This window comes from Lacerta agilis, chromosome 17, assembly GCF_009819535.1.
Source record: "Lacerta agilis isolate rLacAgi1 chromosome 17, rLacAgi1.pri, whole genome shotgun sequence".
Classification (NCBI taxonomy): domain Eukaryota; kingdom Metazoa; phylum Chordata; class Lepidosauria; order Squamata; family Lacertidae; genus Lacerta; species Lacerta agilis.
In genome coordinates, this window is record NC_046328.1 from 29498368 (window position 1) to 29515470 (window position 17103).

Below are 17103 nucleotides of genomic sequence, written 5' to 3' on the forward strand. Positions count from 1 at the left end.
CCCCCAACCCATTCTGGAATGGGAAGGGTAGACCCATAGGGAGGGAAAGGATGTGAATTGGAAGAGGAGGCTGACCTCTCCTTTCTACACCCCATTTCCCCGGGTCAGCCGCTTTTCCTAGAAGACTTGAAAGCAGCAGGCTCCCACCTGTCAGATACACCCCAACCTTGTCCGTTGACAGATCCCCTTTCCCTTGCTTGTTTGCTTGATCTTTGTTGTTTGAGGAAGACAGAAGCTGCCTAGAAGCCAGGAACAGCACTCCCCTCCCTTTCCCCTGTGCCGACGGCCCCGGTACTCACGAGTCCTTCCGCTGCCGCAGGTGCTCAAAGACAAGCAGCCCCCGGGAGTTGACGCTCAGCACCAGCTCCCGCCCTTCCAGCAAGTCCATGCGGAAGGGCTTGGCCGTCAGAATCAGCTTGTGGTTCCCCTCGCCCAGGGACAGCTCCACGCTGTTATCGTCCCGGCCTGTGACAGATAATCTTTGGTGGGAGGAGGGGGTGGGAGGATTAAGGGGGAAAGAACAGAGCGGGTGGCATGAAGAAAGGGAAGTGTCCAAAGAGAGGGCAGGAAGATATCCTCATGGCTACCTGCGAGATCCTGGGTGCTATTCTATAGACTAGGCCTGGGCGATACATTGATGTTTTGTCCAAACCCGGTTTTAAGCTCATAATGTGATCTTTGACCCAGCAATGTACCGCAAATCATGGTATGTGTAATTTGCATAGCAAATATTATTATTTCCTATGCAAAAATCACAATGTGGGAAAAACCGTAAAGCCAACCAATGCCTCTACATAGCTCCATCCTTATTTCTGACATTGTGACATAACAGTATATCGCAATGTCGATAATAAGCTATCACCCAGCCCTACTATAGACTGCTGCTACTTTGTGGTGGGAATCAACCAGGCCCCGACAAGATCTTGCTGGATCTTCCGGCGCAGAAAGGAAGGGCAGAGGCTGTTTTGCTCCCCCACCCCAGGGGTAAGGGTTCCCTTTAAAGCAGGGAACCTTTTCAAGTGCAAGGGACGAATTCTCTTCCAGACAACCTTCTGAAGGCCCCATGCAAGTGGTGGGTGGGGCTTGAGGGGGAAAGTGGGTGGGGCAACAATCCCAACCTGGGCCTGAGGTTCCCTGCCCCTACACTAAACCACTGTGCCTTCTCCTCCCAACCCACGGTGAGCTAGGATGCATAAATGGCCCTCCATCTGCGTACCTGGTAGTGGGCGGGTCCTGGACTAACACATCTGGTACCTCATAGCGGGGCTTGAGCGGGTTCAACTCATTGATCCGGATCCGGGTCATGTTCCCTTTCAAGCCATAGAGCTCGAGGAGGAGAGGGACCTGGAGGAAGAGAGCAGGGTCAAGTCTTGTCTTTTTCCAGAGGTGGGGAACATCTATGGCCCTCCAGATGTTGCTGGAGTACAGCTCCCATCATACCTGACCACTAGCAATTCTGACAGGGGCTGATGGGAGTCCAATGTCATGTGGAGGGCGCCCAGGTTCCCTGTCCCTGTTTTACACTAAGGGTCCAGCCCCACAGCTGAGACTGCTGCCTGATACATGTATGTTTACAAGCGTGGCCTACGTTTGACAGGAAGCAGCTCTCCAAAAATTCAGAATAGGCCCTTTCCAGCCTTGCAAATGGAGGTTGTTTTTAGTGAAGAGGGGGACTGAAATTGTGAGCTTCTCTACACCAGCCACCTGTTCTTCCACTGAGCTACACAGATGTAGGATATCCACCTTATACCAGGTCATAAATCTGGCGCTCTAGTCAAGCACTCTCTCCTCCAGGGCAGATGCCCTCCAACCAGTGTTCAAAAAGGTGCCAGGTGTATTTTGTGAATTACATGGGTCCCATCGCGACCACATGGAGATCTCTGGACGCTCCAGCTTTCTTAAGCAGGTAAGCGGAAGAGCTTATTTGCTTATTTATTGCATTTATATCCTACCTTTTTCTCCAAAAAGTGCATGGTTCACCCCATTCTTCAGTTAATCGCTACAAGGACCCTGTGAGGTAGGTCAAGACGCTGCGACTGGCCCAAGGTCACCCTGAGAGCTTCATGACTGAGTGGGGATTTGAAACCCAATTTCCCAGGTCCTAGTCCAACACTCTAACCACTACACCACCCTGGCTACCTAGGGTTTCAACTTGTCAATTCACCTTGTTTGCTTCATTGATGAGCTGGATCTTCATGGAATCCTGGCTGAGCTGCAGTGACTCCAGCAGCGCCCTGTAGGGTGAACTCCCAGCTTCCACGTTCCTCTGGCGCCTAGGGAGAGGAAACCATGGTTACTGGAGGCAAATGATCAGGGCCACCTTTTACTATCCTCCCCTCCCATTTTAGGAAGCTTGTTTGTTTCTGTACTCGTAGCCACAAGAGGAAACTTCACGGCACAGGGAAAAGACCTCATCCCTTCCTCAGGGAACAGGAATCTTGTTGAGGAAATAAGTGCCAGCCCTTTTTCCTCAGCCAGGACAAACATTTAAACTTTTTTGAAAAAATGTTTCTAAGCTGCTTTTAGTAATATTGTTTTAATGCTGCTATTTTTCACTCTGGGCTCCTTTGGAGCAATACAATGAAGAAATAAATAGCAAGAACATCAGTCGAGCACTGCTCATCAAGTCCAGCATCCTATTCCCACACTGGTCAACCAGATGCCTCAGTGGGAAGCCTGCAAGCAGGACGTGAGGACAACAGCAAATGATTTCCAGGAACTGCTGTTCAGAGGCATACTGCCTCTGACCGGTGGGGAGAGTCAAAATTAAGGCTATCAATGGCTGACTGATGCTTTTATTGTAAGAAGATAAGAGCCTGCTGGATCAGGCCAGAGGCCTACCTGGTTCTTATACTGGTCAAACAGATGCTTAAGGGAAGCCCACAAGCAGGACCCGAGTGAAACAGCAACGCTCCCCCCACTTGAGAGTCCTCCTCTGACAGCAGAGATAAGACACCCAACTTACTTGCAAAAGGAGCTCTGGTCGCATGTCTTGAAGTTGCTTCTGTCCACAGCAGAGACAACAGCCAGGGAAAGAGCCAACCAAGCAAGAGCTGCCATCTTGAGTCTATTGGGAAGGAAGACATTTCTCCATGCGACACATTGTTAACTTGCAGGCTCCCCACCACCAGATGTACTCGAGGGCCGCTAGCTCACAGAGATAGCAAGCACGTTTTGATGCAAACGGCCCCAGATTCATCTCCAGGTAGAGGTAGGGCAGACTCCCTGCCTGAAACCCTGGAGTGCTGCTGCCAGCAAGTGCAGACAATACTGAGCTAGATGGACCAGGGTCTCATTAAAGGTGCCTGCTCCAGGCCAGCTAGCATTAACCAACAAGGTTCATCCTACAACTACCTTGATGTAGTTTAAGGCCCAGATGCCATCTGGAATTCCTAAACCAGCCTAACCCAAGCAGCACAGGCACAGGATGCCTTTTCAAAGCTAAGATCCCACTGACACAAGCTGCTCAATTGCTTCACTGAAAAGGGGAAACGAGAATGGGAATGGTCCCCAGAAGATACATAGAATAATGGAATCAAAGAATTGTAGAGTTGGAAGGGACCATGAAGGTCATCAAGTACAACCCCAGCAATGCAGGAATCTTTTGCCCAATGTGTGGCTCAAACCCTTGGCTCTGACATTAAGAGAACCATGCTCTAGCATTAAACAACATCCTTGGGGGGGTGGGGGTAATCAGGACTGCTGAGACCATCTGCATGCAAAGCAGATGCTCTACTACTGAACTACAGCCCTTCCCCACAGTGTTTAAAAAACACAGGTCCTGCGCAAGCTCTCAACTGAAAGATGGCTTCTGGATTGCCTTATCTCATGTGCAGTGTAGTAATGACAAAAAGAAAGATCAGGATCTATTGATCACCAGATAGGAACAGAGAAAACTGCTTAACACCAAAACAGACCATTGCTCCATCTAGCTCACTGCTGTCTACACTGGCATCAATTCTCCAGGGTCTCAGACAACAGGCTTTGCCAGCCTGACCTAGATGCACTGGGGATTGAAGCTAGGATCTGTAAAGCACTAAACGTGTGCCTGACCTACACAACATGATTTTATTTTTTTAATGCGGGAGATTTATAAATCACATAATTTTTTAAAACCTCGCTACGTGGTGTACAACTAAAACTATAGATAAACAACAGCTGAAATCTACTAACCAATTAGAAATGCACAAAACCATTACAATTAAAACGCAGAATAAAAGAGTAAAATGTAGGTAACCAAATTATATGTCTAGGCAGGCATGCAAAAATGCACTCTCTCACACAAATAAGCATTGGCAGAACATCAACAAGGGGTTCTGGCTCCTAATTATTTAACAACAGCAACAAGAAAAAGCTTTTCTCTCTCCCCAAATTAGGCAGTTAGAATCCCACATATGCAGCTCATTCAAGGGGATTTGTACTTGTACACACACATTATCCCCATTTCTGGCCCACAAGGTGCTTCCTCCTCTTCTCCAGTCACTAATACCTGTCTCTCTGAATGGTGGAGCTTGGGGCCTTAGTAAAAGGATTCCACCTAAACAGGATTCCACCTAAACAGCCCTTGCTCACATCCAAAACACATTTAAACCCCTGCCTCACCATTATGTTCTACCTTGATCACTGGCATCCTACAATGGAGTGCTTCTCGTGGTCCCCCACACCCCTGGGTTTCGGTAAGCCCTGCTTTGTGAAACTTCCTGCCAGTGAAAGTTTGGTAGGAATTATCTCCGCCTCCTTTCATGTATCTCCAAAAAAACTGTGGGTGGTGGGGCTTGTGGGGGAAAGGCCTTTGCAATGTGAATTTCTTTTTGCCAATGAATATCTACTGATGTTCTTACTGATGTTTTTATGTCTCTTAATGTAATTTTGTACACTGTATACCAACTTGCTATATGTTTTTTTTAAATGCAGCCTATAAACATTTTAATAAATAAATTGATATGTTAATGCATAATAAGAACAGCGTTTTTATACCACTTGAGCAATCAAGGCTTCCCCAAAGAATCCTGGAAGCTGTGTTTTGTGAAGGATGTAGACTAGAGGATCATAGCTCTTGAAGGTTCTCCTAACAACTCTCAGCACCCTTAACAAACTACAGTTCCCAAGATTCTTGAGCAGGAAACGGGGAGTCATGACTATTAAAGAGGCTTGAGAGTGCTTTCAATGTATAGAGTAGATGCGACTGTAAAATCTGCCAACGCCTGTTCCTGAAGCACAGGCTCATTCATAGCAGGAATGCCAAGATGTGATCCAGCCATCTGCTGTGCAGTCAGTGATCAGGAAGTAGCTTCTAGAGACAAAACTATGGGCACGGGGAGAGTGCAAAGGGCAAACAGCTCTCCACTGCTGGTGTGAAGGTCAGTGCCTGTTTCTACACATGCTGCATTTGAGTGATCAAAGGCTGAAAAGCAGGAGCCATGTGCTAATAGCAGGATCAGCACACTGGGCCGGCCAAGACCTCACTTGCAAAAGCACTAAATTCTGAAGGCAGTTTTAGTAAAAAGAAAAACTGCCCCTTTATTTTTGTCATTTTTGGTGATTCACATTATTTTGAAAAGTATTATGTACAAGGTTGGCGTTATTGAACTGAAGCACAGAACAAGAACAAAACTACCGGTAAGGGAAATAATCACAACCATGCCATGCTTCAATCACAAGAATTACAATTGGGATGGGTATTAGGGAACATAGGAAAACATCCTATATAGAATCAGACTATTGGTCCGCCTAGCTCAGCCTTGTCTAAGCTGACTGATAGCAGCTCTCCGGGGTTTTAGAAAGGGGTCTCTTCCAGCTCTACCTAAAGATTTTGGGGACTGAACCTGGGACCTTCTGCATGCAAAGCAGATGCTCTACCACTGAGCTGTGAACACAGCACAGGTACATAGGAAGCTGCTTTGTACTGAGTTGGCACAACGGTCCATCTAACCCAGCATTCTTGACACTGACTGCCAGTGGCATCTCCAATCAGAAGCTCTACAGCACAGACCCATGGCTATGCAAAAATGTGCAGATCAGTGTTCACAACTGCACAGAGCACAGTCTACAGTACAAATCATTTTCATAGTTTTCTGTAAATCTCAGCAGAAGAAAGTTTCCAGTCCTCAAGAACATACAAAACGAATGTAATTGAATATGAAATGCTCAACAAGCAAAAAGGGTCAGTGCTGTGCTTCTTAATAATTGGTACAGAGCACAGCAGACTAGCCAATGGGCTAGAAATGGACTGCTAGATCAAGTCAAAGGCCCATCTAGTCCAAGATCCTGTTCTCACATCCAAATCAGATCCCCAGAGAAATCTTGCAAACTAAGTTTGAAACCACAGCCCAGCCTTGGTTTTGCTTAGGTGGTTTTGGACTAGTGTCCCCTGAACTCAGTCTGCCAAAATGGAAATAATGAATTATCTGCTTCATAATAAAAAACAATTGTGGAGATGAATGAGAGTAAGGTCACACCCACACCATACATTGGGAGGCCTAGCTACCCCGCAAAATATTCAGAGATGTGCAGTTGGTTAAGGGCGCTGGGGACTGTAGATCCGCGACAGGGTAAATTAGTTCCCAGGATTCTTTGCACTGGGTGTTTTAAATGCATCGTGTGCGCACAGCCCAGGTAGACAGACGTACAGGCAGGTGGCTGCATTGTAGGGGTCTGCTGCTGCAAGCCTTAGGAGGGGCTTATGGGGGGTGCAGAAATGTAAAGGGGTCCTGCAAGGGATTCGGGGACCATGGGCTGTGTTGGTGCGCAGGGGCTGACGATGCGGGGAAAGGAGCAGCACGCGCACCTGTGGGGCGCCCTGCGGGAAGGAGGTCTATTCCAGAAGCGACGTGGAAGCACAATGGGGGCGGGGAGACCATGTGGGGTCGGAGGGCGGGAATAAGGCGACTGTGGGAAGGGAGCGGGGGGCTGAAGGGAAGCGCCGGAAGTTAAAGGGTAATTCAGGAGGAATGAAGAGTTGGTGGTCTTCGGTGGGGAGGGAGGGAACCCATTCTGAAAACAGCCCTCCCCCCACGCCCTACCCCGCATAGCCGCCACCCCACAAGTAAGCCTCGCTCTCACCTCCCTGCCGCTGCCGCCGCCGCCGCCATCTTGGATCCTGCTTAACTCCCCCCTCCCGCCGAGGACTATCGGCCCCACCCCGTCCCCACCGAGGCTTCTTATTGGAACCCGCGGCATGAGCCCGCCCCTTCGCTTCTCGAATCGCCCGGCGGGCCGCTCCGCCGCAGGTCCCTCCCACTCGCTGTTGCATTATTCATGAGCGGGCTTTCCAGGCGCGTGCGTACACCGGAGGCAGCGAAAGCACGGCGGCAAAGGCACGTTTCCCTGTAGCCGGGAATGGAGGGATCGGATCCGATTCTGAGAAAGGCGTCTTGGACTGGTCCTGGTCCCTTTCTGAAATTTTAGAAAGTGAGCCATAGGCGTACGGGGGGGTGGGGGCAGCTGCCCGCCCCAGAAGGGAAAAAAATTAAATGGTTATCGGCAGCCTAAAAGTAAAAAAAAACAAACCTCTCCTCCTGAATAAAAGCTCAACGACTGGTCTTTCTCCCCCTCCCAAAATCTCAATAACAATTGAGCTCTTGCCCTCTTGCAATGCCCCAAACCCAGCGGAACTATTTTTCTTTTGAGGGCTTATACTACATGAGTTTGGCCAAACTGCGGGAGGCAGTGAAGGATAGGCGTGCCTGGCGTGCTCTGGTCCATGGGGTCACGAAGAGTCGGACACGACTGAACGACTGAACAACAACAACAACTACATTCTGTTCATTTGCAGCCGTGTATATCCTCTTTTATTTACACACCTCTCTTCTAATGATTTAGTTAAAAATTTTAAAAGCTAATTCCTACCCCTTTAAAACTTGTGGCGCCTCCGCCCCCAAGAACTGCAGTTTACCCTTTGGAGCTACAATTCACAGCACCCTTAAACTACAGTTCCCATTTTATTCAAGGGAAGCCATGCAGCTTAAATGTACAGTGTGGATATGGCACCAGTCGTCAGTTAACAGGATCAGGTAGCTGTCAATGGTGAGAGGGCCATAGTGCAACAGCAGAGCACCTGCTTCACATGCAGAAGGTCCCAATAATTCAATCATTAGTGTCTCCATGTAGGGCTAAGAATTTACCCAAAATTAAACCCTACAGAGCCACTGCCAAGAAGTTTGACATGGTAAAAGCCACACTGAATGCTATGCTATCAAGAAAGGCAGTGTGGTGTAGTGATTAGAGTTGAGGTGACCTTGTGGCCTTCTAGGTACTGATGAACTGCTACTTCCCTGTTGCCTGTGCTGGCCGGAGCTGATGACAGCTAGAGCCCAATGACAGTTGGATGGCAACAAATCCATGGGTAAGAATGTCTTATGAAGGTAAGACACACCTGCTGGATCAGGCCATTGACCCATCAAGTCCAGCATTCTGTTCTCGGTGGCCAACCAGAAGCCTGTGGGGAACCTGAAAGCAAGACATGAGCACAACAGCACTCTGTCCACCTGTGAGGCATCTGATCTGTCAGTGTGAACAGGAGGCTGGATGCAGCAGGGTTCTTATGTTTGTTTGTATATCTACTACATATTTTGGACAGTTGTTTGTTGTTATGGACTGGTTGGACACAAAGGAATGGTGGGAGAAACCAGATGGAGAACCACCAAGAGGAGAAGGCTCAGAACTTGGGGAGTGGTGGTGGGATAAAAATGAGTAGTAGTCCAAGGGAGAAGACTGAGAAGAGGAGGTGTCAGAAGCCGAAGAAGTAACAGGGCGTAGTGAGCTGGAGTCTGTGTCAGAGAGAAGTCTGGAATCAGAGGCAGAAGTTGAAGGAGGAGGGTGGAAGGAGAGAGATCAAGTGTCAAGGGTGTCTCCCACTCTTGCTGCGACAAGCTCTCCTCCCTGCCTCCCAGAACCAGAAGACACCTGAAAAGGGTGGAGAAAGGATTGGCAACGCACAGTCGCTGATTGCTTGGGGGAAAACCCTGGAGAGGAGGGGACGTAGGCAGTTGTGGTTTTTGAAACAGTACTTATTCTAACCGCAGATCACAAAATTGCACTGATCTTCCTTGGCATCCTAAACCCCTGAGCAACCCCAGGTGGAAGGCCACTGGTGTTCTTTTGCTGGCTGGAATTTGTCATTTAATTATTATGATTATTTTTTTACAAATTAAAAAGAATTTGTAGAAACACTGTTTCTGGACAAAGTGCTAGTGCTGTGTGAGCTGCTCTTTGTATGCCAAGCCAGCTCCAGAGTCATATAAGCTCCTTTTCCTTTTTTTTAAAAAAAGAAATTGAAATTTGCTCAATAATCACATTGTTGCAACTACTTATTTCGCCATCCAGATGGAAACTCTCTTAGCCCCCTGTTTCTAACTGAAAAAAGCAAAGGGACAGAAGTTCCTTCTTCACTTTTTTATTATTTAGAAAACGGTTTAACCCATCACCTCCCACAAAAACCACCCAACTGGGCTGTGATGATGCAAAAACAGAAAGGTCAGCAACCCTCCAGCCCTGCTGAAAATGACTGACAGCAAGAACCCCGTGCTACACATGACCTCTTTCTAGCACTTGAATCATCCCTGAAAAGGAAAGTAGCAATTGCCCAGAGGGCATTTAGGCACAAGGAGGTCAAGCAGGACTCTTGTCACACACAAGTGAAGCTCTGGTACCAATATGGGGACATCTCTCTTTGGACTGGCTATATAGATCAGTGCTCAAGTACACACGGATAAGTTTAGCTAAGTTCTGGCGCTATAGTCAGTTGTTCCCGTACAACAGCATCAGAAACCTTCTGGAGAAGAGCCCTCTGCTTTGTAGGATAAGCTGACCACGTCTGTTTATGCAAAGTGTTGTATCCAAGTGCTACTCAGAGAAGGCCTACTGAAATCAAAGTTTCAATGAATAGGACTTAGCTGGCTACAACCCCATGTGGCAAACCCCCATCACCAGGAATTGTAGTAGGGGGCAATCACTCTAAGAAGCAGCCAAACAGGCAAATAGCTTCACCTGCCCAAATCCTTAGTTTAGTGAAGCAGTCTGGGGAAAACACTCTCATGTCAAGCAAGGCAATACTGACTGGGCCCTACTCATGTTGAAGCATTTGCATTTTGGGCCCACAGAGGAGCTCTGCATAACCCAGAAACATGAAAGTCTTCCAAGAGCTCTTCAGGAGGGCAACATTTCACCAGCTCTGTGTAACTAGAAATATTTATATGTTCTTATACCCACTCACCAACTGAGCAGCCCAATAAGTGATTATTACTTAATCTATTTGTCCTTTATTACGGGGAAATGGGTTTGGGGTGTTTTTTTGGGGGGGAGGGGTGGTTTGCACCAGAATTTATTCACCAAATTTTCCCTCCTTACCCCCTCCCCATTCTTGTGCATTTAGGAATGTGTACCTGCTCAGTGATTGTAACCTCCGTGGGATTCTTAACAGATTTCCAGGTCATAGCAATACTATGGCAAGACATTGAGAAACCAGCCATATATGACCATAGGATATGGTCTTACAGATCTGGAAAAACAAGGTAGAGAAATGCAAAAGCTTCAGGCATTCTCCCCTCAAGCTACCTGGATATGGCTATGTCAGTTGACATTGACAACCATATCACATGGCACACAAGACTGTGTCCATACTGCTACCGTCTGGCTCTAACCGAGGCCTCTGACCCTCTCAAGTGCCAGGTTATCCTGGCAACCTCTCTACTTGTTGCATGTTGTGATTTTGAAGCAACATCTCACTACTTGCAACTTCATTTTCAGCTCACACTTTGTAGGTCCTTCTGCAAACTAAGCTGCCAACACCAGCTGGGGTGGCATCGCATCAAAGCTGAGGATTGAGATGAGGCCTGGGGAAGAAGGACCTTCTGTTCCTTCTTTCTCGTGACAACCCCCAACTGCTGCACACCTGGACAAGTCAGATGGCAGTTTTTGCTTTGCTTACAATCAAAACCAGAGTTTTTAAAAAGGCAGGATGTTCCCTCCCCTGACAGTGGCAGGCAGGCTGACCAATCCCACAGGGGGGAAAGCACCAAAAGGGGAGCTAGATCTGGAAGCGGCCCGAAAGCAGCCCCAGCCGGTCAATGTTTTTATGCAGTACACTGTGCAGAACGCAAAGGTATTTGCCAATGTCGGTGTCTCTGCTGAAGTCCCGGAAGAAGAGCCCTGTGCCAGCGTTGAAGGTGAACTTCTGCGGCAGCGGGCTGTTGTCGCGCATGTAGTCCCAGACGCTGAGGAGCAAGAGGTGGACCTCAAAGGGCACCAGCTGGTCAAAAATCTCATGCATGTTGCTGAGCACGGGTGGGAGGAGGTGGCCCTCGCCCATGCAGGCCACCAGGGCGCAGGAGGCCTGCAGGTGCCAGGGGGAGCTGGTGGTGTCGTTCTCCCGCGAAGCCTCCCAGTGCGCCATCAGAGTCGCCAGGAGGCCGCGGAGAAGCACTGAGCAGTAACAGAGGGCCGGCCTCCCCGCCGCCACCAGGCTAAGCAGCTGGAAGAGCAGGGGGTTGTCGCGGAAAGCCCTCCCAATCTGGATGTCCCGCTCCACTGTGTTGCGGGTGTGCTCCTCCGGAGGCCACGCCAATTCGCTGTTGGTGATGTCAGGGCAGACGGTCTCCACCAGCACCACCGCCACCGTCTTTGCTGCCTCAGGGCTGACGGCAGCATGCTGGGAGGGCTCCGGGCCGCAGCGCTCAGCTCCGCAGCAACGCAGCAGCAACCCCAGGAAGGTCTGGACGTTGTGGGAGATCTCCTCTGGCTCTCGTTGGTAGGGGGCGTGGGGCGGCTTCAGGCCCCTCCCAATCACGCCGGCATGGAACACAGACCACACACTCCCTGAGAAGTTCACTGCGGCCATAAATCGCCGGTTGATATCCAGCAGGGAGACCTTGGTGCCTTCCAGGGCGGCAGGGTCGTTCCCGACTGCAGTAGGCTCGGGCAGCCCACCAAAGAGCTCAGCGTTCCCTGGATGCAGGGCCCCCTCCACCAGGTACTGAAGTATGGCCTTGCCAGCGGTTGGCGAAGCCCCGCTGAGGCAGCAGAGGAGGCGGCTTCCATAGCTGATGCCCGTGGGGCACTTGCAGCGCAACACCAGGAAGAAGTGGTGGACGGCTGAGCGGATGAGGAAAAGGAGGTGAGCCGGCCGGATGGCCTTTGGCATGGGGCAGACGGAGAGCAGCAAGGCTGCCACCTGGGCCACCTCCGGGTTGCAGTGCAGCAGGAGCTGCCCGAAGTCATAGAGGTGCGACGCGACAGCCTGACCCAGCTGGTGGCCCATGGAGGCAGGGCCCTCGCTCTCCCTCTGCATGATCAAGGCCAGGTTCTGGAAGAGCTGAGCCATGTGCTGCTCTGAGAGGCTGCCAGCGTGGACCTGGCACACGCACTTCTTCACGGTGGCCGGCAGCAGGTCGCTCATGCAAGAGCTGAGCACAGCGTGGAGCTGAGTGGCCAGGCTGAGCTCCTCCTGGCTCTTGGCCAGCGTCAGCAAAAAGAAGAGGGCCTCGCTGGCGCAGCTGGGGGTGCAGTAGACGGAGAGCAGGACCAGCAGCTGGTGCTGCCAGAGGAACCGCTTCCTCTCCAGCCGCAGCGTCTCCACACACAGCTCCCGCACGTGGCCCTTCAGCTCGTCCAGGAAAGGCACCGGCCGCGGAGGGGCCTCGGCCAAGCTGGCCGAGCCCCGGTTGTACACAAGTTTCTGGAGGTTGAGCAGCAGCAGCTGGATGATACGGTCACAAGCCTCCCGCACGCTGTCATGGACGGCCAGGCCTGGGGTGGTGATGACAGAAGCCGGCATGGCTGTGTTGATGAGGAACTGTAGGGTGCGGTAAGCTCCTCCCGACGTCTGGCAGATAAGGTGCACCACGATGCTGACCATGTTCTCCAGATCCTCCCGAGGAAGCGAGGCAAAGTGCTGGTGCAGCTGGTTGAGAACGCCCGGCTTGAGGGAGTCCACCAGCTCGGCCGAGATGGTGCCCAGCAGTGTGGGAGACATGACGGCCAGCTGGAGCAAGAAGGGCACGGTGGCCTTCTGCTGCTGATCCCGCGTGGGGCCCAGGCTCCCATGGAACATTCTTAGCAGCTCCTGCTTGATGCTCTCGGAGTGGCGGGAGGCCAAGTGGCCCAGGATGCCCACAACGGAGGCAATCTTGGGGACCCTCTTGTCTGCCGCTGTGGCGCTAGGGAAGAGGAGGAGGTCAGCCGAGGCCGTGCCGTGCATGCAGAAGTCCTTTAGCCCGCAGGAGAGCACGCGGTTGATGATCGTGTTGGGGAAGGACGAGCCGATGTGGGCCACCACCCAGTCGAAGTGCGGAGAGTGCTGGACTGAGGTGTCCAGCAGGGCATCCACGCAAGCATCCGGGCAGGTGCTGATCATGGAAGAGAGGCACTGCGTGTAGATCTCCATTAGTGTCCGAGTAGCCTTGCAGGACATCCACAGCTGCAGCAGCTCGTTGAGGCTGCTGGCATGGGGCACGCCATGCCGGCCAGCATACTTGCTGCTCAGCTGTCCCATCAGGTCGATGGACCAGGCCGAGACCAAGGCTGCCCATGCTTTGGGGTTCATGCGGACGAACTCGGACAGCACGGCCTGGATCTCTTGCACCACGTCATCCAGGTTGGGACCCTGGGAGCGGATGGAGCCCAGCCCACCCTCGCTGCTCTCCAGGTCCAGCAAGTAGGTGCACACATACTCGTCAAAGACACCCCGGAGGTGGTCCAGGACAGCACTGCGAGCAGGTGGCAGACTGCGCAGCAGCAGGATGGCACATCGGGCATGCTCCTTCAGGGTGAGTTTGTTGCCATGCAAAGGGTCTACACCGCTAAGGAAGGCCTTGATTTCCTGAGCCAGCTCTTGCGAACTACAGGAGGCAAAGGAAAAAGAAGGAAACATAGCATCAATCCTGGGTCAACGTTCCTAAACAAGACTGTTTTAATGTGGTATGGGTACTGCTTTAAATGTATGGTGCAGGTGGGGCCTTAATTTGCTTTCAAGGGCTTACTCTGTTACCATCTCACAACAGAAATTAGGTTTATCATCATGTGTTCCCACAGAAGCATTTCTCTCCCTTTTCAATTCCCGCCCCCCACATCCAGCTTGGAAAAGTGTTCTGTTTAATTCATAAGCTCACAGTCCACTTTATGAACAATGGCTGGTGTTAATGATTTTTTAAATTTGCTTTAAAATGTGATTTGCTAAATATCTGAACTTTAAGCATGTGTCTTTTCACAAGAAAAACATGACCCAGGTAAGGGAAAGTTGTCCAGTGGTGAGAGCTTCCTTTCAAAAATTATTCTGTAAATATTAGCCTCGAGTCTGATCCAGCACGTTAACGTAGGAAGCTCCTTTATACCAAGTCAGATCCTTGCTTCAGCTAGCTCAGTACTGGTTACTCTGACTGGCAGTGGCTCTCCAGGGCTTCAGGCAGTTCTTCCAAGCCCTGCCTGGAGATGTTACAGGGTACGGAACCTAGTACTTTCTGCGCTCAAAGCAGATGCTCTGCCTCTGAATTTCCCAACAAGCCTTATGGACTTGCATAGTTGGAAGGGACCCCAAGGGTCATCTAGTCCAACCCCTGTTGCTGTGCACAATAGTAGCAGCAACTTCACCCAAGATGCACATAAATGGTACATATGCTTTCCCTGTGTTAACCCTCCCCGCTACCACTTCTCTTCAGATTTTAGACTGCATTCTCTTCAAGGCAGGGACCTCTGTAAAATGTCACAAGCACACTGATGTTAATAGTAATTATTCCTCTCCAGAGCCACCAGAGCAAGTGACCATCACCACACCCTCTGTACAAAGATGAGGGGACTGGGTGGTGACAGAGTAAAGGGGGCGTCCTAGTCCCTTACAGGTGGCAGGAGGAGAGAGAAGAAGAGAATCAGTACCTGAGCGATGGAGAAGCAGCTGCTGGTTTGGGGCTGGGGGTGGACCCTGGAGGACCTGCCACCCCCGGGGGATCACACAGAGCGGACATACCGCCCAAGGGGAGAAAAGCTGCAGAAGAACCAGTCCCTTTGTCCCCCCTACTTCCTTTCTGCGCCTGTGCGCGGTTGAGCGGCGTTGAGGGAAGCATACAAACAGTGCACAGAAAGTGCCCCCTTGGAAAATAGTTCCGTGCAGGCCTGCCGTCCCTTCAGATTAGCGTTCCACTTTCCATTGTAACGCTTGGCACCCATGGATGGCAAACACCGTGTCACTCTTAGCTTTAACTGGAGGAGCGTTCCTCAATTGCATTCACTTGCTAATTGCCAGTCAGAATAGTTTTTTGCTTCTTTTATAGGGCAGTTGCCAAAACTGAGATGTATGCGTCACCTGTTAAAAAAAAGAAGAACATTTGTGGCACCTTAAAAGCCCAAAAGGATTTTTTAATAGCATGATCTACTTTTAGTATTACCATTAATCATCATCATGGAAGCACATGACACGTTCTCACCCTCCACCCCACCTCCCACCCCCGGTTTATCCTTTCAGATTTCTGTACAAATACAAGGGAAAACTAAAGACCAAGTACAGTAATCAACTGATCAGGAAGGAAAAGAAGCAGGCGGCAGAGTAACAAAACAGATTCCTGACCTCAAGAGCCTTGCAAGCTAAAAATGGGGAAACAAATATACATTTCATTGACTTACACTACTTAAAAATAATTCTAAAAATCAAAAGGTGTGGGGGCAACTTTTCATCCTGGCTTTGGGCCTGTAATTTGAAAGCTGTCATTATGACTTCTTTTAGACCAGGGGTAGTCATTTTTATACCTACCGCCCACTAATGCATCTTTCTTGATGGTAAATTTTCCTTACCGCTCACCAGTGCTTGATGTCCTGCTGGATCAGGTCAAAGGTCCATCTAGCCCAAAATCCTGTTCTCATGTCCAAAGCAGATGCCGATCGGGAACTTGCAAACTGCATTCAAAATCACCGTGCAGTCACGGCTTTGTTTAGGTGGTTCTGGGCTAGTGTCTCTTGAACTCAGGTCTGTCAAATGGTGATTTTGGATTATCTGTCTCATAATAAAAAATAATTGCACACATGGATCACATCCACACTATACATTTAGAGTACCAATTGAATTGCAAGGAGTGGAACTAGATGACTGTCAGGGTCCCCTGCAATTCTGTGATTCTAAGAATCCAGGGAAGTGCAGTTGGTTAAGGGCGCTGGGAACGGTAGATCCACGACAGGGTAAATTAGTTCTTTGCACTGGGTGTTTTAAATGCATCGTGTGCGCACAGCCCAGGTAGACAGACGTACAGGCAGGTGGCTGCATTGTAAGAGGTCTGCTGCTGCAAGCCTTAGAAGGGGCTTATGGGGGGGGGTGCAGAAATGTAAAGGGGTCCTGCAAGGGATTCGGGGACCATTGGCTGGGTGGGTGCGCAGGGCTGGCGATGCGGGGCAAGGAGCAGCACGCGCACCTGTGGGGCGCCCTGCGGGAAGGAGGTCTATTCCAGAAGCGACGTGGAAGCACAATAGGGGCGGGGAGACCATGTGGGGTCGGAGGGCGGGAATAAGGCGACTGAAGGGAAGCGACGGAAGTTAAAGGGTAATTCAGGAGGAATGAAGAGTTGGTCTTCGGTGGGGAGGGAGGGAACCCATTCTGAAAACAGCCCTTCCCCCACACCCACCCTCATAGCCGCCACCCCACAAGTGAGCCTCGCTCTCACCTCCCTGCCGCTGCCGCCATCTTGGATCCCGCTTGACTTCCCCCTCCCGCCGAGGACTATCGGCCCCGCCGAGGCTTCTTATTGGATCCCGCGACATGAGCCCGCCCCTTCGCTTCTCGAATCGCCCGGCGGCCCGATCCGCCGCGGGTCCCTCCCACCTGCTGTTGCATTATTCCTTACCCTGTTAACCTTTCAGGTGCCGGAAGAGCCCTTTGGAGTTTTTATTTATTATTATTATTGACAGACAGTACAAGTTCACGGGGACTTACTCCCGGGGATTGAGGGGGCTCCATTCTATTGAGATGTCAACTAATCGCCAGCACTTGGCTGGTGGCAATCAATTCACATAAGCAGCTCCCAGTTTGGTAAACAGTTGCTACACTCTCTCTCTTGCTGAAGGATAGTAAATTACAGATTACAGATTTCCTTTCTTTTTGATCCAGAACTCCTCCTTCCAATAGCCCAG

General features: G+C 50.5%; 2 protein-coding genes across 3 annotated transcripts in view; both read right to left on the bottom strand.

Annotated features, from left to right (window-relative positions):
• GANAB (glucosidase II alpha subunit) overlaps positions 1-7113 on the bottom strand; it is a 32309-nt gene extending 25196 nt beyond the window's left edge. For both annotated transcript variants that reach the window (XM_033174797.1, XM_033174796.1), the window contains exons 1-5: positions 7063-7113; positions 2966-3067; positions 2165-2273; positions 1217-1344; positions 300-479 (exon numbers count right to left, since the gene is read on the bottom strand). In XM_033174797.1, the coding sequence (XP_033030688.1) occupies positions 300-479; positions 1217-1344; positions 2165-2273; positions 2966-3067; positions 7063-7091 (548 nt within the window). In that variant the 5' untranslated portion in view covers positions 7092-7113. The remainder of the gene's footprint in view (positions 1-299; positions 480-1216; positions 1345-2164; positions 2274-2965; positions 3068-7062) is intronic.
• Positions 7114-9378: 2265 nt separating this feature from the next.
• On the bottom strand, positions 9379-16689 carry INTS5 (integrator complex subunit 5). The gene is made up of 4 exons (XM_033174795.1): positions 16638-16689; positions 15778-15951; positions 14866-15292; positions 9379-13835 (listed from the first exon to the last, which is right to left on the bottom strand). Exons 3-4 carry the CDS (start codon positions 15051-15053, stop codon positions 11027-11029), a joined length of 2997 nt encoding a protein of 998 aa, XP_033030686.1. The 5' UTR covers positions 15054-15292; positions 15778-15951; positions 16638-16689; the 3' UTR covers positions 9379-11026.
• Positions 16690-17103: the final 414 nt, after the last annotated feature.

Coding starts and splice junctions, on each gene's coding strand:
- INTS5 (XM_033174795.1), bottom strand. CDS start 15,053: ATGCTTCCCTCAACGCCGCTCAACCGCGCACAGGCGCAGAAAGGAAGT. Junction 13,836..14,865: donor GCTGCTTCTCCATCGCTCAG/GTACTGATTCTC, acceptor TGCCTCCTGTAG/TTCGCAAGAGCTGGCTCAGG.